Source organism: Crocodylus porosus, unplaced genomic scaffold (genome assembly GCF_001723895.1).
Source record: "Crocodylus porosus isolate Cpor-Errol unplaced genomic scaffold, CroPor_comp1, whole genome shotgun sequence".
Taxonomy (NCBI): domain Eukaryota; kingdom Metazoa; phylum Chordata; order Crocodylia; family Crocodylidae; genus Crocodylus; species Crocodylus porosus.
Genome location: NW_017728924.1, coordinates 15,717,489 through 15,737,642, shown reverse-complemented (window position 1 = coordinate 15,737,642; position 20,154 = coordinate 15,717,489). Strand labels below are relative to the sequence as shown.

At 44.1% G+C, this 20,154-nt stretch overlaps 1 protein-coding gene across 2 annotated transcripts in view; it reads right to left on the bottom strand.

The window, feature by feature from the left end:
* Positions 1–20,154, bottom strand: part of CAPN6 (calpain 6) — an 83,490-nt gene that overhangs the window by 8,418 nt on the left and 54,918 nt on the right. For both annotated transcript variants that reach the window (XM_019540402.1, XM_019540403.1), the window contains exons 7-12: positions 16,248–16,441; positions 14,663–14,740; positions 13,232–13,427; positions 9,971–10,093; positions 7,179–7,381; positions 5,340–5,461 (exon numbers count right to left, since the gene is read on the bottom strand). In XM_019540402.1, coding sequence (XP_019395947.1) covers positions 5,340–5,461; positions 7,179–7,381; positions 9,971–10,093; positions 13,232–13,427; positions 14,663–14,740; positions 16,248–16,441 — 916 coding nt within the window. The remainder of the gene's footprint in view (positions 1–5,339; positions 5,462–7,178; positions 7,382–9,970; positions 10,094–13,231; positions 13,428–14,662; positions 14,741–16,247; positions 16,442–20,154) is intronic.

The window sequence follows — 20,154 nt, the reverse complement described above, 5'->3', positions numbered from 1 at the left end:
AAGTTTGAGATGCCAAATTCTTGACTTCATCAGGAAACACAATAAGAACATAAGAAGTACCCACGTAGCCCAGGGCCCCGTGTCTCAGTGTCTCACAGTGTCAGAGGATGGGCGCTAAGGGGAAGAGCACTTATGCAGGGCTGATCGAGACTGATCTGCAGTTTCCAGAAGAAAAATGATTCAAAAGAGATGTGATGCCCAAAGATATGTGACAAGACAAGATGCTTTCCCTAAAGCTTTAAAGGGTCTGACTGTGCTCTCCCTTTCCCTTGGTTTATTCATACCTGTGCATCATAAGTGCACAAGTTAACCCTACTGAAATGGCAGCATTATCACACCCACTTTACGCAGGTGTCAGTAACCAGAGAAGATGCAAGGCGGTGGAGGGGGACTCAGAGACCCATTCCTCTGGCAGTTTAGGTTTGAAAGTCACACCTGCAGAGCAACCCCAGTCACGCTTCCATGACTGATGCCTCATCATAGAAAGGACATGGCAAATCCAGGAAAGGATAATGCCAGGGCGGAAATGAAGCTGCAATCTAATATGAAAGCAACTACACCGAGAGAGGAGATGCTCACCGCAGTCTCTATATGACTTTGTCAAGAGATTGGATAAGAATCAGCTGAAAAGTGTGATCAGGTCATTGTTTCTTGGGGATCTCCTCTGAGAAATCAGCAGTCATATTCTTTGCTGTTGTACACGCCAACAGAAGCTTTCTGCGTGATGTGGAAATGGGTTCTGCCATTGCTCAGTCGGGTAAAACTGGACCAAATAAAAACTGGGCAAAGCCGGGGAGACGTGTCACTTTGTTCTTCACAAATGAAATGCCTCTGGGCTTGCAGTTGCTTAGATTGCTCTTTGCAACGACGACTGCTTTGTTCTGTGTTTGACCAACCTAAACCTGGTTCGGGGGTGGGATGGGCAGCCACCACTGCAACGTAAGCAATACGTAGGTAGAGGAAAGTGCCCAGAAGGGTGTTAGCCACTTGGCAAGGAGGCCACGTTTTGGAACTGGCTCTGAATGCCTCCCTGGGAAATGTTTTCTCTCTCTCCTCCCCTCACCAGAGGCATTTCTTGCACCTTCACTCTTTCTGTTCATCACATCACTATTAGGGAGAGGCATTAAAAATACTGGGTTAGAAAAAGAGGGAGCTGTTAAAGACAAGACTGAAACTTGTGAATCCCATATGGTGCTTCACTGAAAACATGTCAAAGCATGGAGGCTTATTTGCTCTGAGAAATCAGCTGTGATGAAATGACCCTGACACAGTAACTGGGACAATTTTACAGATGGACTTGGGAAAACCAGAGGGGAAGGAAGGGGGAATAAAGCAAACAGCTCTTCTTCATCCCCTTGCAAATCTGCCACCATAATCGGCTTGGAGATTAGTTGGCTACATCTCAGCACAAGTTTACTCAAACACTGGATGCTTCCAAAAGGAGCAGCAAATATGCATCTGGTAGCTGACGGGCCAGACTGAGTGGTTAACCTCATTAGCTGCAGAAGATCAGTCACTTTTCTGGACAGGACAGCTCATCTGCAGCAGCAGCAGCAAGTAGAGCCATCAGAGCAAATGTCTTTAAAACAAACGAAGCAGCCTTCCTCTGGCAGGAGGAAACATCTGGAGGATAACTAAATCATGAAGAAAGCCACAGAGCAAACATGCTATGGATAAAGCTCTACTCTGCTTCAGTTTTTGAGTACCTTTCTCAGAAATATGTCTTTGACTCTCAGATATTAGAGACAGGCTTGACGCAGTGAACTTTACATCCGAATCTAAACTCCCCCCTCAAATTTAAGGAGATTTAAATCAGGTGTTTCAGTGACAGCACTGTGAGAACTAGTCCTAACCATGACTGCTTATCCCAAGTAAGGATTTAAGGAGACCCCCCCATGATAACATTATGGAGTGTGAATTTGGCTAGAAATTGTGTGAGCTGGAGAGAAGTACAGCAACCTCTGCATGTTCAGAAGAATCTCATTGACATTCATGACCATCCATACCGTCTCTCCACCCCAAAGGACCCTAAAACTGGCTTATACAAAACCAACAGCTGATATTTTCAATCTACGTGTAGCATATGGAAGTAGAGGGTGGGGAAGGAAGAAGGTGGCTAGGGACACTACAAAGGAGAGAATGAAAAGCCCTCAACCTGGGTTAATAAGCATTAACAAAAAGTAATGGGTAAAAACAGGAAAAGAAGAAGGTCATTGTGAAAGGCAAGGTCTCAGTGATCAGGAAAAGTAAAGTAATCTGTGTATAAGGAGGAACCAACCTTCAACAACATTTAGAGCATAGACATGCTTCCTCTGAGCACCGGACATGCACGTCCACTTGATCTACTTATTTTCCTCTTGAATAATTGTACTGAGTATACCTAATGCTAGGGAAAACCCTCACTTATCATTCCTTGTTGCTGCTTTCCCTTGCTGTCCCCTAGTACTGATTAGTGAGAAAGCTGTTATGGCTTATTGCCTCTGAAGTAAAATCCATACCGTTATGCTCCAGGACCAATGGGGAAAGTTAAGGATTGTGGACAATGATCCAAAGGACTGCGGCCCACGCTGGACCTGGACTCCTCCCACGAGAAAGCAGATTGAAACTCACTGAGAAACCCGGTCTTTCCAATTGCCAACCCCTACTTCTCTCTGGGAGCGGTATGAAAGACTGATTCCTTGGTTTGCTTGTTGAACGGAAATATAAATATATATATATTTGAAAAGTTTGAAAACACCTGAAATGTCAACTTGAAACAAACTGCTGTTGTTTTCTGGCAAAGTGAATAACCAAAAAAAGAAAAAAAGGTATTTCAAGTTCAAGAAAGAGGTGCCTTTCATTTGGGGTTTTACCCATTCACATAAGTAAATTTGGCCAAGTTCAAAATGGCACGTTGTTTCACTTAATAAAAATCGGCATGTTTAGTTCTAAAAAAAAGTCTAACTGAACAGGTTTTGTTTTCAATTTTTTTTCCTGTTTTTCTCCAGTCAAGACATTTCATGAATTTGGAACATATTTGCAAATAGATTCAGTTATCCCTAATCTGCATTTTATAGTGGATGAAATATTTGATTAGAAAATGTTGCCCAGCTCTCCATAATACATACCCCTGTAGGTTCCTTACACTTTTTAATGTTTTTCTTGTTCAATAAATATAAATTACCTGTTTTTCAAAGTAAGCCCCCATCCCAGAACTAGTTGTTGCTAGCCTTAAAATCAAAACGGAGAAAGATACGACTCAGATCAAGAACCACAGATTTTGTAGATAGTTCCTATTAGTTGCTGATTGTAAGTCCCTGTTGTACGTTACTGACAGTCACAATGAGACAAATCACATTTTGCTTCCTGAGCTGAAGCCTATATTTTGGCAGCTACAGGAGTTAGTTTTAATAATCTTGCCAACACTGTAACTGTGTTAGGAATTGCAAAATGGTAGAAACCAATTCCCTTTCCCTCCTGCTTTACTTTAGGGAACATTGGAAGAAAATGATTAAGGAATCTGAAAACAGGTGGGAACAAATCCCTTAAAACCAACAGTAGTTTTTGAGGGAATGAACAAGACTTTTTTTTAAAATCACTGTTTTTTACTGTTCTTGTCACCATATCTCCCTTTGGTCTTCTCTATCCATCCAGCCAGTCTGCCTGTCCCTCCAAAACAAGGCTACTTGTACATCTGAAGTTTAATCACACAAAATGTCATTATAGCTGTGCAAGAAAAAACCAAGTAAAGCAATTTCCTAGCCGCCCCCTTCCTTGTCCCCCGAAAAGACAAAAGGGTTAGCATGAATGGTTAGCAAGAAGTGCATTGTGCCATAAGGGACGTCACTAACGGTTTCTGTAAGAGGATGGGGACAGAATTCTACGCAGCAACCTGCTTGTGATCAGAAGGTTAGGAATGCGATTCAACACGGCTCTCGCTGACATTCATTACTGCCGACGCTTCTTGACCCTCTGGGATACCAGAACCCCCTTTACAAAACCAGCAGCGGGTGTCTTCAGTGGTACAACACACCATGTAGGTCACGTGTGGCAACGTTTTTTGGCTGGAGTGCCGAAAAACCCACAATGTCTACCTTGGAAGGTGCCAGAGTGCTGACAAGCCAGAGCCCAGAGCAGCTGTTTGCAGCCTCCCGGCTGCAGCCGGCCCACAGAGCCCAGTTTGCTTGCAGCGGGGCTTGCAGCCTCCCAGCCGCCTGCTGGGAGCAGCCTGGGCTCCGTGGCTGGCAGCAGCTGCTTGGAGCCTGGGCTGGCGGTGGTGTGCCGAGCAAAATGCCCTGGCGTGTCATGCTCGGCATGCGTGCCGGGGGTTGCTGACCCCTGATGTAGGTTATGGCCATTGTGGGAGTAGGGTAAGGGTGGAGAAGGCTGGGTTTAAGAGTCTTGTTTTGCAGTTCTCCTACAAGTCAGACTGTAATTACTGCTTCACTTTAAGGGGTTACAGCAAGTGAGCTCCTAATCCCAAACCAACCAAATCTCTGAAGTGTTCTCTGGAGCAAATGCATCCTAGAAGCAATTGTTTCAGTAGCTGTATTGGTTCCCTGGTCTTTCTCCCTACCAACTACTTAGTGCTAGTTGCCTCTGCTTGTTTCTCCTTTGATGATCATGGGACAGAACTTAGTTTAGTTGTACCAGATGGAGGAGGATGCAGAAGGTACAGGGCAAAGGATGGAGGTGGGACAAGTCAATGAATTAGCACTTGGTGTCATGCACCACTCAGCTTCAAGACTGTTCCCTTGATACACACAGACATACAACAGTTGATGCCATACGAGTCCTGTCACCTCCCTGTGCCTTGGTGTACCAGCCCAAGATGGTTGCAATCTTACAGTAATTGTTTCACAGACATATTAAAAGTGAGTGCTTTCAAGTCCTTGGATGAACTGTAGCTAGGTAGGTGTTCAGTGTCACACACCCCATCACAGGGAGCCCTTCCTAATGACCTCTCAGTGGACATTTTTCATTGACAGAATGGACAACCCTGAATGAAGGAAGGGACGTAAGCTGAAGCCATTACTGTGACTTTCTGGCTAATCCCCACCACACAGTTATCAAATTGACCGCCTATTAGTCACCATCTAGGCCATCACAGCTGACATTTGGCTCTTGTTTTGTGCTGCCTCCTTAACCCTGGTTCTTCTTTTGTCCATATAAAAGCCTATTCCAGTATAACAGGGCTCCAGAAAAAAATAATACAGTCTCCCCAGACAGAATTTGCTAAGGTTTAAATTTTCAGTTCCTTAGAATAATTTGTGATCATTTGCATATCAAATCAGCAGGGCTTTGCAGAAGCGTTAGCAGCCAACAATTCCTACTTCTCTACAGACATTCTCATTACTTACCACCGTATCTGTCTTGCTTTTGTAGGCCCTCCACAGAGTGAATTTTAATTTGGGTGACTCTGCGAGGGTAACCACATAAGAGGCTCCAGCATGTCCATGTAGGCTTATCTGACTTCAGCTCTCTGAAAGAACAAAGTTATGCAATTTTGATAGGGGTAAAGCTTTGGTGTTGAAAGCAAAATAGCAGAATGGTGAATGTTGGCCTTTCCAAAACATCTACATTTGCTGTTCTTTTCCTGTATGTCACCTGGGGTGGTTTGTGTTTACAGGAATAACCCAGACTTACATGAACAGAAAAAGTTATAGCATCTCTTGCATGGCAGCTGCATGTGGACAACAAATTTTCAAGACATCAAAAGCTTGAGAGAGTCCAGAGAAGAGCCACGCGCATGATCAGAGGTCAGGAAAACAGACCTTACGATGACAGGCTGAGAGCCATGGGGCTCTTTAGCCTGGAAAAGCGCAGGCTCAGGGGTGATCTGATGGCCACCTGTAAGTTTATCAGGGGTGCTCACCTGGATCTGGGAGAACGTTCGTTCACCAGAGCACCCCAAGAGATGACAAGGTCGAATGGTTATAAACTACTACAAGACGACTTCAGGCTGGACATAAGGAAGAATTTCTTTACTGTCGGAGCCTCCAAGGTCTGGAGCAGCCTCCCATTGGAGGTGGTTCAAGCACCTGCATTGAACACCTTCAAGAGCAAACTGGGTGCTTATCTTGCTGGGATCCTATGACCCCAGCTGACTTCCTGCCCTTTGGGTGAGGGGCTGGACTCGATGATCTTCTGAGGTCCCTTCCAGCCCTAATGTCTATGAAATCTATGAAATCTATGAAAAACAATATCAAAGCAAAACAAAGATATAATGGACCTAAGTTTATTTATACACTGGTTTATTTCAATTGAGTTGTTCCAGATCTATGCTGGGGTAAATGACAGACGAGCCAAATCCAACTACTCTAAAAGGCCCAGTCTAGTTGACTTAGGGGAAGCGTGTGGTTTGGCCTAAGACAGTGGTAATGGGGCTGGGCTCTTTCCATCTCAAGATCCCCACATTCAAAGTCACTTGGTTGGTAATTATGCTGTCGGATGGTTTATCAGCGGGAAATACATCTGGTGATCTGTTGTGCCCCAAATTAAACACAAGTCATCACCAGCATATATTACCACTCATCTTAAAAATGTCACAGTAAAGAGGCTGTTGGCTGTAGAGAGGACAAAGATAAAATGGGCCACGGAAATGCTTAATTTGTCAACCCCTGGCATTGAAGTGGCCTCCTCGAGACCAGGACATTGTGGAGGAAGCTGTCTCCACTTTGCTATTTCCACGTGCTTTGTGAAATATACCTACCCTGACTGGTTTAAGAGCTCCTGCTTATTACAGAGACCTCATCACAGTCTCCTGGTTTGCAGATGAAAATATTTGTGGGTACAACTGACATCATTGACATATCCACTGTTCCAAGTTGTGGGAAGAAGATGACAGATCAGGAAATGATATAGACTCCTACCCCCAGACATATTAGCACCCCAAAATTGTACCTCTACAATACGGGGATTGAGCAGGGAATCAGAATGGCCAATCTTGGCTGCCTGCTCTTAATAACAGAGCTAAATAACAGTGGTCTGATTTCCAGAGGTGGTGAGTATCCACAACTCCTAGTGAAGCAAAAGGGGATGAGAGCACTGAAAATCCCAGGAGACTAATTTTGATCAAGTTGTCAAGAAGAATCACACATCTGCCTTACAGGTAAGTGGTATATTGAGGGTAACCACTTCTGTGGGGCAGAACAGGAGGAAGTGGATGAAGGGTCCATGTTGTATAAAATACAAGGTACCTAAGTTTTGATGGTTCGTCTGTAAAGAGCCTCAAGATGAACTGAGAAACAACACCAGGAAGGAACGTTGTCGGAATGAGGACGTAGCGGCCTTTCTGAAGGAGCTTCTTTAGGAACACGGTGCGTGTGTTGATGTACGTGGATGTTGCCACTCTCTCTTGTATTGTCAGCTTGTGGATTCGGTATTCTCTGTTGTCCTCCACCTATAATCACAAGGAATGAGAGACATTGGATGCTTGTTTTGGATGCACGCTTTTTGTACACTGCTTGGTCCTGGTTTCTGGTGATAAGTGAATTCTTTTACAGTGACATGAAATCACAAAAGAGGAAAATCAGTTTTTGGAGCTGGTTAAAGATTCTAAGGTAGGATGGTTCAGACAACCATCACCAAATGGACAGACCACATTTTCAAAAGGCTGAAGTTAAAATACATAGCATAAATTTAGAGCATGTCATCCAAAGGTCTCACAGTCCATTGCAAGGATTAAGCATCTTATGCCCGTAACAGAGATGGAGAAAATGAAGAGCAGTCAGGAAAAAGTGACTTGCCCCAGGTCAAACAACAAGGGAGTAGCAGAAAGCTAGCCACCCAGTCCAGTGCTCTGAACCCAGTGCCTCCAAAATAATGTGTGGGGAAGATATTTTGTGAACATAATGTCATGTATGTTATGCATATGTCCAACTATAAGTGTGGTGGAAGCTGCTTTAATTTCAAAGGTACAATTGCAAGGAAATCAATAAGAGCATACATCAACAGGTGCAGGCGCAAAACTGGAGCTGCAGAACTGTAAGATTAGCAGAAGGATTACCTGGGCACTCATGCACACGCACATCTGTGTGCGCTTAGCTGCACTGCATGCTTGTGTAAGCAGAGTGCCAAAAACACCCACAACCTCAACTTGAGATGTTGGCATGCCAGAGACGGATGGCGGGGATGCTGCGAGGGGCTCGATCCTTGCTGTGGCAGCTCAGCCCTAGCCCCTTCCCCAAGGCACGTGTGCCAAGCCAAATGCCTTTGCATGTCACACTCTGGCACATGTGCCAGGGGTTGCCTATCCCTGCTTTCTACAGTATCATTTAAATATACATATACTCCTCCAGTTACTTAGATCCCAAAGATGGAACTTTCTTTACAAATATAACTCTCTTTGCTTCGGTCAAGCAGACTTTGGCCTGTTTACCTTCACATCCAGTTAATTAGTGCATCTGATTGAACATTTCCAAACTAGTTTACTGCCCAACAGGGGAAGGATTGAAATACTTCTTGAAAACATATTCTACTTTTCAATTCTCTTCACTGAATGCATTTATTAAATAGGCATGGAGACGGAACAGATGAAACATTTTCTGTAAGGATGAATGATTTCATGGTACCTCTAATAGGTGTTGTTAATGTAAAATGATCAAATTTACATGCGCTGAATGGGAATGCTGATTTGCTACATACGGCTCAATCACATTTTGTACTGATCTTTGTGCTAGGGACTAGGTTTATGCCGTGTCAAGCTGACTTTTGACTCCCACAGTAATAAAATAACAAAATACTGCTGGACAATGGACATCCTTATAACCTTTCTAATTACTGAAAAAAATCTAATGGTAGAAAAGAAAATTCACATGTACTGCAGTTCTGGTAAACTCTCTTGCAAATGCCATGGTATGCTATGTTTACTCTCCACTTACAGGAGGCTAACTTTCTAACAAGAAAAATGTTTTTTTCTCCCTAAATAAAGCAATTACATTTTTTAAGGAAATGTCATTTTGGACAAAATCGGAAACAACAATATTTATCTGCTTTGATTCCACCCCCAATCTTCTTACTTGTTTCATTCCTTTTCTTCCTTCTTTGGGCCCCCTTTATTCTTTTTTTATTTTAGTGCTGAATGCAGTAGAGCAAATGATATTCTAGACTTGTCTTTCTTTTTTCCTGTCTGTTAGTTTTCTTTCTATTGCCTTGTTGCTTTTGAAAACTGTCTCAACTTTTCAGAGTAGCAAAAAGGAAAAAAGAAAAAAAAAAGAAAACAATTTGGACTCTATTTGGTCAGCTTGTAATCCATCTATTAGGTGATCAACTGTTATCCTATTCTGGTCAGCTTAACCCCCTGAAAAACCATTAATAAAAAAGGTGTGCAGGTCCTCCTTTTTTAGACTGCTGCTTTTGTGCCTTAGTTTGAGAGCTAAAATGGTAACAGTGGATTCATCAATAGATTTACAGGGACTCGAGGTGGAACAGGATCTGCCTTTGTTCATTCCACTGCACTTATCAGTCTCTATGAAAACAGAAGACAGAAAAAGGAAAGGGAAAGATTAAAAAAAAAATTTCAAATCTCCCGCCATTTCAAATATTTGTTTTGGTGAAATGTAGGAAAACATCTCATTCCAAAACCTGCAAAATGAAAATTATTTTAAAAATTCTGTATTTTTTAAAAAATGTCCCAACCACCACTAGCATTTTGTGAACTGCTGTATAATACGATCATCATAAATGCCATGCTGGAGACTGCCAGTAGATGGCATGGCAGTGTACTGGCTTAATGGGCATGTTCATGTCTCCAAGTGGCTTGTGGCTGGGGCTTGGCCTTTGAGGCTGAAGGTGTCCAAGGGCAGCCATCGTATTTGTACCCATGTGCGGTAATGGTGTGGGGATTTTGCTGAGAAGTGCGCAGTTAGATCCCACTGAGTGAAATAGGCACCTGCCTTCCCAGTATCCCAGAGCTGAGATGAAGCTGCATTTGGGAGCAGGATTCCTGAAACCCCACCAGGTCCGAATGAACATGCAGGTGACGGCCTACCTTGAAGATTTCAAAGCCAGTAGGGAAGTTATCCCCTTTCCCATCCTTCCTGTACATGCGCCGGTCCTGTTGCTGCAGTGAGATCAGCACTTTGTCCTCAGCTTTCTTGATATCGAAGACATACTAGCAAGGGCGAGAGGGGAAGAGACACGGGACAGAGAACAACCTGTTAGGAACAGGACCTCTTCCAAACTGCATGTAAGGCATTACTAAGGAAGACTAGATATGGAAACAGGGTTGTCCACAGAACGAGGGGTCTATATCGAGGATGTGTCCTATGAAAGTCCTAGTGAGAACTTAATTATAATGGTAGGAATTTTGAAACTGCTAGTGTCACAGATCACGAAGCCAGGGAATCATCCAAGCATCATCCAAGAGCTGTTGACGTACAATGAGAGCTGATGTCCTCTGAAAGCAAAAATAAAAAAGATGAAAAAAGGAAACGAGATAAGAATAAAAATGAAACAAAGTCATGCTGGGTCTCTGTTTATTTGGACCTGTTTTTTTCCAGGTATTTTTATATGAATCGTGACCTGCAAATGAAGAAAGGGTTTCTGTTTTATGAAGTAAATAGAAAGCCTGAAAAGGATTTTGGCTCCACATCCCAATTAGTCTTCCAATGTCAGGAATCCTATTTTGCTCTGTCCTGGATTTGTGAGAGAGCTTTGGAAGAGCCAGAGAAATGAAGCAAGAGGGAATTTTTCATCTTTAACCAAGTCATCCTATCGCAACCATTTAATGGGCATTTGAGTAGAACTGGCGTTAGTAAGACCAAACAAAACTTAAAAGCATTTTATATAGTATTTGTAAAGGCATTTCCTCTCTCAATGAATCAGACTTTGGTTGCTTTTTACTCAAGCTGTCACTATTATCCCAGTTCACTAGCGACTCGGAGCCTTCAGAGAAAGCAGGGCAGACAAGGCCAGCATTTCTAATTCATAAAGATCAGAGTACTTTTTATATCATAAAGCATCCAAAGGTGCAAAGCTGATGTTCTTTTCCCCTTCAGAAACTTCTTTAAGTTCCATTTTTTTCTTGCTCTTGCAACTAATGGACAAAACGAAGTTGCAGGACATTGGCGGAAAGGGAAAATGGCACCCCATCATGTTAAGCTTAGGCAGATTTATGTCCTCCAACCCCTCAAAACCTTTGAGTGTGGAGCTAATGAAAAACAGCAGCAAATTCTCAGTGGAGGCCAGCTGTGTGCTGGGCTCACCATGTTTCACGTTTTAAGCAGACTGCTAGAAGACTTGAACTAGTCTTGCCGGAAATACAACCTCTGGGATGGTTAGTATTTTCCCACCAGGGGCTGCTGGTGAGCCCTGCTTGCTGAGCGGGCCACGAGATGACCTCTGCTGCAATCGTGCCCCCTTGTCCTGCGATGGCTCCCTCCCTCTCTCCCTTCACTCCTTACCCATGTGCTCCAGGGCAGCATCACTTAAACTGTGATGAAATACCAATCTCTTGTGGCGGAGGCTCAAGCACAGCTGCCTCGAGAAAATCAATTCCTTCCCAGGCCCCTAAATATTCTCTCTTTCCGTTTTGGCTGTTTTCACTCAGGAATCAACATTTATATGGATGATGTGATAGCCCTGGCTCTCAAAGGGGCCCAGCTAGTCTGCAGAGTTGCTCTTTACACAGCGGTGAAGCATCTGTCAGTCTTCACTGAGAAATAATTTCATTCCCAGGTCAGGAACCTCAATATTTCCCAAGATTATCTGATCAACCAAACAAAGCCCAGGTTCCTGTGTGTGGCTGCTACCTGGCTTTCTATGAGGGCTGTATCTTGTGTGTGATGTCAATATTGGGATAAAAAGCACAGGGACTGATGAGAGGACTTGCTTCTAGAATATCCCAAAAAACACCTTGTCCCCAAGGAGGGACAATATTCAAGATAAAGATATCTAGAGACAGAATAGGAAGAGGAAAACACATAGCTGCATCCACATCAATGAGTTAAAACACCCGCTACGCCACACAATGTTGGTAAATCATATGATCAAGTACCACATTTGTGGTATGTGTAGTGATTGTGCAGAATTGAAACCCTGAGCGCTCAGGAATGTCTCCCTGTGACTGTGGGCACCACTGGTTTGCAAACACTTCCACTACACCGATAAGACGTTAGCAAGCAAGAAGAACGAGCAGCTGGCTGTGGGCCAGCGTGCGTATTCTGGGCTATCAAAATACTTGAATACTCTGATTTTGTAGGGGGAGTGGAGTGCTTACCAACCCTACTGAAATACATTTACTTCACAGGATGCCTTAGAATTAGACAGCTCCCTCTCGGAGGATAGCAACCGTCATAATCTCTAAACTACTGTAGCATGTGCCAGTGGGACGGTAATTTAATTTTGCCTTAAGATAACATAAAGATATCCCAGCACTGCTGTTAGCAACCTTTTAGTCAACCAGCCTAGAGACAGAGCCTTAATAAAAGAGCTCTTTTCACTGTATCTGGCACGACTCTCAACTAAACATTAGGACCTCTTTCTTTCTTTTTAGCAGCTAAACATGTAAAAATGAGACCTGCACAAACACTGGGAAAATACCCAGAATCCTAATGAGGAGCAGCCAGCCTTGTTAACTGAATAAATTCACAGGAGCACGAGTCCTGTTGAAGAAAGACGTTTATCACTGACAGAGGAGTAAAGATATGGTTCTCTGCCTGAATGAAAGGACAAACCAGGAATTACAGATGATTCCTAGCCTGAGCTGTGAAGATTGCAGCTCTGCGCTTGCCTGCTATGAAAATGGGGGGAGTGCTGGTAGACGCGGCCCAACTAAGTGGAGAGGAGGCACAAAAACCTTTTCAGCAATGGGGAAGATGCAACAAATGGAGAAGTCAATTTTTGAAGTAATACCGTGAACATTATATGCCGAGCTCCTGTTGACAGTAATGGAAGCTTTGTGTCTCATGCTGCCCGCCCTGGTGCTGAAAACATCTAACAGAAAGAGCTGCAGAGCGAGGAGGTGGGGTAGAAAGTGAGCGAGCAGGGTTGGAAATGGAACCTGGCCTATAACTAGGTCATTCTCAGCTGCATGGTTCAGGTTCAGAAGAGCCAACAATGAGTCCTGGACAAATCCTTAAACAGTTCGAAAAGGTACTGAAGAGGCTGCAGAAGCACAAAGGCTGTTTCTACAGTGAAACAATAAAAATGCCCAACAAGTTTCAATTCAGGAGCCACTGTTCATAGCAACTATTCCCCACTTGGCACTGCACAATGTGGCAAGATTCAGTCTGTGTAAACAGGTTCCCACCTGGGGGTTTTGTAGGAAGGTGGCTTGGTTATCGAAGCATCCTCCGGAGCGGTTTAGCAATGGTTCTGAATTCTTTGTCCAAGCCCCACGCACCATTCTCTTTTTCCAAGTCTTGTGGATACTAAAGCAGGAAGTGTTCATAATCCGGCACACGTCAACATCCGTGAAGTTCTTGCACCAGTCCTCAAATGTCATCCTGAGCCAGGGTTCACAAGCAAAGTAAGGTTAGTAACATACGGTGAGTGTAAAAATCATAGTTTGTGGCAAAACAACTCACGGCAGCTTCACGCAGCTCAAGATGAGGCACTGCTTTGCCTTGACCTTTACCTATGAACTACCTGATTCACCAGAAACCTTTCCAAATAAAAGGCCCACAAGAAAATCAGAGTATAACATAGGCAAAGAGCAACTCAGTGTGTTCGTCTAGTTCCTAAATGTGTTTCAGTCTAGAACTGGATCCTAAAACGCAGGTTGTAACTACAGGGTTGCTGTTGGTACCACTGGCCTGGCAAAGGGAGATTGGAATTTCTGTATTTGCAACACAGAAACAACCAGTTCTGGTCACCCTCTTATAACACTCTGGTCTCCATACACGGGCTACTTAATATTAATATCCACGGTGAGCAGCTGATTGGCCATGGAGGAGCAGTCTGGCGTGCCACACAAGAGATCATTTAACTCCTTATTCTTAGTTCTGACAAAACTCAGCATGCTGCAATGATGCACTGAAACTTGGCACATGAGACGGTTTTTCACAGTAACCCCTACCCTGTGACTGGGGTGATATATTGGTAGGTTAGTAGAAGAGTCAGTAAATTCCTTCTGAACTTTGTGGACTTTTGTGATGGAAATAACACGGTGGGCCTCATGGGTCTGGTGCTTAAGCAAAGGAAACTGTCCGAGCTCCAGCGGGTCTCAGGGATACAACATCCTATGGCAGAAAAACGCAGATTGGGCTCAAAATTAGTTGACTGCATATTTACTTCTAGATAACTTGGTGCTGCAGTGATGGGTGAACTGGAAATTCCTTTAGCACATTGCACAGAAGGCACATACAGGTTTTGATAAAGTTTGGGCAGGTATTTGAACTCTGCTATATACAACTTAGCACGCGAAGTAACTTGGTATGAAGGGCACCTCGCTAAACACTAAAGAATCACAGACAGGCTTTAAGCCCTCTGAAATTTAAGGATTCAATTAAGTCTCAATATTTCTGACACATCTTTAAAATGTTTTTCTTCAGCCGTGGCCACTCCTTCTGGAGGGTCTGAAGAAATACAGGCCCAATGCCAGAAAGTGGATTGCCACATGTTCTCATTTTTTCAAAGACGTCATTCTTGCGGTAGTTATGATGCCGTGACTACTACTAACTGCTTAACTTAGCCAGGCCCCAGTCCAGAATCCCCAAGGGATACAGACATTTCTACACACCAGAACTCTCCATCGTTTCTAATGGTGAGTCCCAATCTCTTACGCTCCGATTCACTGACTTTCTTCCACTCTTCAGAACTAAAGGGAAAAAAACGGAATTGGTTTAGTAAGTGAAACAAATGGCACCTGGAAAAAACAGCTCCTTGAAATATTTTCTGCACTCCCACCCCTCTTTAAATAATGTCAGAGCACTAACAGGGTGTATCATATTCACTATAGGGATATACTTCCAAATAATCATTGATTTGGAAACACTTTTTTGAAAATGATACATGGTTGAAGACAAATTGATAAATTGTAAAGAAGAATGGTATCAGTTTTCTGTGACAGTCCCTCCCTTAGTATAGAGAGAAGTTGGCTTGAATGGGTAGATTTGGGTGATATTTCCACATGAAAATGACTTTCTTCTCTCAGAAAGTACATGGGTATATTCAGCCTGGATTCCCTCTTGGGTAGTTATCAAACTCTTCATCTTGATGGGAATATCTAAATATCTGGTTCTCCCTAAAGAAGAATGTGCAGAGCTTGAGCTCTTCCTGTCATCAGAGAGCTCTGATAAGAAACTCTTACAGGATACTAATAGTGGTTGGCTGCTGGGACACCGCCAAGGTACCAAGAGTAATGCACAAGTGAATAAAGACCTTGCACACCAATTCCCAGCCCCTTTCCAAAGGTACTCTGCTCCTCACAGGACTGACTCCCAAGGTGGAGGTTCATTAGAACAGATGATATTTTATACTAAAGTTAATGGGATTTTTGCCTAAGGACTGCAAGAGCACTTCAGGGTGTTGGATTAATCCAGCCAACTTGTTTTCTGCCTGCATCAGACCAACTGAGCCTTTTTATTCAAACTTGAAAGCAACAACATCCTTGACCTGCGACAAAGAATGGACAAGGAAGGCGGTACACCATCAGTTAAGGGTGCCATATTATTAAGTGTTAGAGTAATGCTTAAATGGCCTTGAAAGAATAATTGAAATGCACTGCATGTCGGGTGATGGAACCCAGCCATCTGAGCGTGCGAGTCTCTCTGCTCTACCCTAACCAGCTGAACAGGTCCCTGCAGAACAGCTGACCCATACGACGGTCCGTTTCAAAACAAGAAATAATACATTTTGCACTTCTATCACATCTTTCTTCACAGGCTCTTAGAGCTGGTTGTAAACAAGGCCTCATCAAAGCCTGGCAGAGTGTTTTACAGAGGGGAAATTTGTTACAGAGACTTTAAGTAACTTGCCCAAGGTCACATGGGGCACAGCTGGGAACAGACTTCCTGGCCTTGGCTGATCAACAGAAGTCCTAACCACAGACTCTTTCCAGCCTCCAACAGCTTGGCAAAAGAATGCCATAAGGATGACAGTCCAGAACGTGAAGCATGCAACATCTTGCTCGCTACTCCAGGACATGGTCATCCCTTGCTCATTGCTTGCTGTGCTTGGCAAGAAATGTCAAACCGCTGTGTACAGTCAGCGAGCCTCATGTCTCATGGAATGACAGCGTTTCAGACTTCTTAATCGTGCATCTAACTCTCGGCATCCCCATGTGACAGGTAGATTCCTCTGACTTCAGAGCGAGCAGCACTTACCTGTCACTCCAGGCTCCGTGCCACTCCCTCCTGCCCCATGGGTTCCTCAGTCTGATCATGAACAGCTTCTCTGACTTGGAAAAGCATCTATGCCTCTTTCCTAGGTGCACCTTCCGAACGGCTGTCACCGAGTAGGCATGGCCAATGATCAAGCCACTCTCTGTTTCTGCCTCCCGGTCATTGGTGGATGAAGTCTGCAGCCCAAAAAAGAAAAACAACAGAAAGAAGGTTATGGTCAATCTCTTACTAGAGGTGGGCTCTAGCCTTCTAGGATAAGGTTAACTGTTCCTTCCAAAATACTGATATCAGTAATTAAGATAACTCTGGAACTTGCAGCTTTCCCACGATTTTGGTCATGCTTGATATTGCCTTTAACTTGGATATACCGTATGGCCTGATGGAATATTAGCCAATCATTCTGATGCCTATCCCTCTATTAGCATGAAATTAATACCCATGGAGGAAAAACAGTAACAGCTGAGGCCAAGCGTGATACAAGATGTGGCAAGAAATCTTTGTGTTGCACTGTCCAGACTTTGTCATTATCCTCGATACAAGGATGATATCTGCCAGGGGTGCAAAACAATCATCACATGACCACTGCCTACGTGCAGATTGGTGCCTACGTGCAGATCAAGTTCCTGTCCCCACCACCACTCATCCATTGGCGCATTCTGGGAGATGTTAACATCCCTGGCAGAGGACTATGTGTGACACCTTTTAATGTAGGGAAGCTGGTGCACAAGCAACAATCACATGAGCTTGACAGGAGGGAGCCCTGAACCCAGTGGCAAGGATATCCAAGACAACTGGAGACCTCCATCCCACTACAGCCCTCATCCACCTTCACAGCTTCAGGGAACCAGCAGGTCCTCAAGTTTTGCCAGTGGGGTCTTCAGGAGTTCGGATGATGCTTAGTCTGGGATCTCACCTCCGATCTGCTCACCAAGGGAGACTCTACCAGGAGTATAAGACTCCAGATGACACAGCTCTGAGAGTCACTGGACTACACAAGGTTACGGTCCAAGGAGGGGCAAGACTGGGTACCACATTCCTGAACTGATCTAGGGTTGGACATGGCTTCTTGTGCTGAACTGTTCCAGTCAATGGCTTTGTTAAGAATTAGACTGATTTGATGGATTTGTTTCCTTTTTGGCCCCTAAATCTGTATTTGAGCCCAGGTCTCTGGAAATATTAAGTTGGCATACTCTTCTGCTGACTGCTTAGTCCTGATCTGCCAACAAGCCAAGAACATTGACACGTTTCTTCTGTACTTACAAGACCATCTATCTATTTTATGCATGATGGGGTTAATCCAATTACCCCTGGAGCCATTGTATTTAATCAGTTTTGGATTGGGCTTTGTCTTTTACTGATATGAAACCTGATCCTATAGACCTTCCTTACTCTCTGTGGAGTCAAAACTCCTATTGTGACAGTAAGAAGTCAGTTATTAGGCTCTGACACGGTGCATTTCTTAGTTCCCTGCATGTAGCATGCAATAATCTAACTGAGTGGTCAGCAATGTATGACCCACAGGCTGGATCCGTACCATGAAGCCTTTGGATCCAGCCCACAGATGTGAGGTTTTGGCAGTGGGGGACATGTTCTGCAGGTGCTCTCCCATGCCTCCATGGGGAAAAGGGCCAGCTGCAGGGGCTTTCCCCGTGCGGCCCGGGAGGCAAGCGGTGGCGGCAGCAAGGCTCTAGCACCTGCCCACCCATGCCTAAGCCACAGCGGGTCATTCCGGCTTGCAGCTGGAAAAGGTTGCCTACTCCTGATCCAACTCACATCCCTGCGACTCTGAAATCCTGTGTTCTGGTATGAGGGAAGAGACAACTACAACTCTACAATTAATTAGGAGATGTTCCCCCTCCTTGTTCCTCTTGGGATATAAAAGTATCTGATAGAGTAGGCTGCTGCATTTGAAAGTTTATGCCTTTCTGAACCAGCTAGTATGGAAGGTGGTGCCCCATCCTACCCTGTGCCTGGGTTTATTAATGTGACAGAGCTCCATTTTCTGGTTTCTTGGTATAAAGTAACAACAACAATAAACAGCAGCCGAACAAATTCTCGACACCTTTTGCTCTCCGGTTAGTGCTTACTGCGGATCTCGAAACTGCAGGACAAATACTGAGGCCTCAGTGCGTTTCAGTGACCACAGCCTACAGAGCTGATACGTCGTATCAAGAGCTGCTGACATTTCTCACAGGTTAGGCTTTTTCCCTCCGATCTAATACTTTCTTTCACTTGCATTCCTCATAAATAAGAGAGAACAAGGTTTCCATGACAGCACAGAAATCTATCACCATTCGTGCTCATTAAAACTGCAGAGCTAGAGGGTCCTCCATTAGCCTCTTTGCTCTTCTTATCACCGGCACGGCGCTCAGGTTTGCTACCTGATATTTAAGCCATTAAGACGAAACAAAACAAAACCCACAATAAAGCAAATTTAAACATCGCCTTTCTGTTTGAATTTCCCCCGCAGAAGCTCTGGGATATTTTGTGAACAAAAGACTGTTTTGGCTCATTTGTGAATTGGAACAAAAGCCTCTTAAGTATTAAAGGCTGCTCATTTAAGCAGCACAGTGGTGGATATAGCACATTTATCATAGCTGTGAGGGAAAATGCTAGCGAGTCAGTTTTACACACCATGCTAAATCAATATGTATAGTCCCCAAGTAATAATGTTTGGAGGCATTCATATTTTATTTGATTCAATGGGCAGAACTATAACTCCAAGGGAAAATGGGAAGCATTACAAGTGCTTAATTTTATTTTTATTCCAACCACCTAACCCTTTGCCTTTTCCCCTGAAGCTATTCCTATTAAGAAATAAAACCTCCCTCAATATTTGGCAGAGATAATTTCAATCATCCCCTCCCCTCCTGAAACTCCCATCCCGTGTGATCATGCCGCTACGTGTGCCAGCACGGGACTGGGAGGAGGGTTAGTGACAAGGCTTGTCAGATAATGGTGTGTATTACATATAAATAAATACATTGGTGGCCAGTTTTGAGTCATAAATGTCAATCTAAAACCAAAATTAGTGGGTTCTAAGAAGCTGCTGGGATGTTTGTTACAAATTGTAGCTCGAGTGCCTCAATGGTCCGATTCTTGTGCGTACATGGTTTCCCTGGTTGGACAACATCTCCCATGACGCACCATGCTCTCCCCCCTTGTAGCAGGAGGAGGCAATGTCTCCTGGAGTGGCATGGCCATGATGCATGGTTCTTTGGGGGACATCTCCAAACACAGCTGATTTTCTTTCTAATCAGAGAACAAGGGATACCTTTAGGTTACTACTGGCTTTCTGCTGCAGAAATAGGGCCAAGCTGATTGTTGCAGGGTCCAGGCACCACTGCCAATGTATTTAGACCAGTGATTCTCAACCAGGGTCCCAGGGCAGATCTTCTGAAGGGTGCCATGAGGTGTAAGGAGATAAGTGAGGAGTGAAGAGATAGGAAACTAAACTAAATGCAGACAGATGTAGGCTCAGGCTTGTCGCTGCCTGGATGATCCTCCCTTATATTGTAAACTGAAAGTACTAACCAGTTAATCATCATCATGACATCTCAGTGAAAGTGAGAAGGAGCTCAGTCTTCATTTTACAGAAAGGGGAATTAAAACAGAGACAGCCCACAGGGGCCAGCCTTCATGATTATGGATTTCCAAAACTGGAAGGAGAGGGCAAGGCAGTCAGGAGTTGTGTCAAGCCTTAGCGCCACTCTTACAAAACCACCTCTTCCAGCCAGCATCCTCAGCCCCTACAACACCACTCCATAAATAACTAACCAACACAAATTCACAGGAGATATTAACCTGCGTGGTGGCTGACTTGCTTTCCTTTCACTTGTGATTCAACCCTCCTGCTAGGTGGGCTTTTGCAATAGAGCTCAGCAGTTTC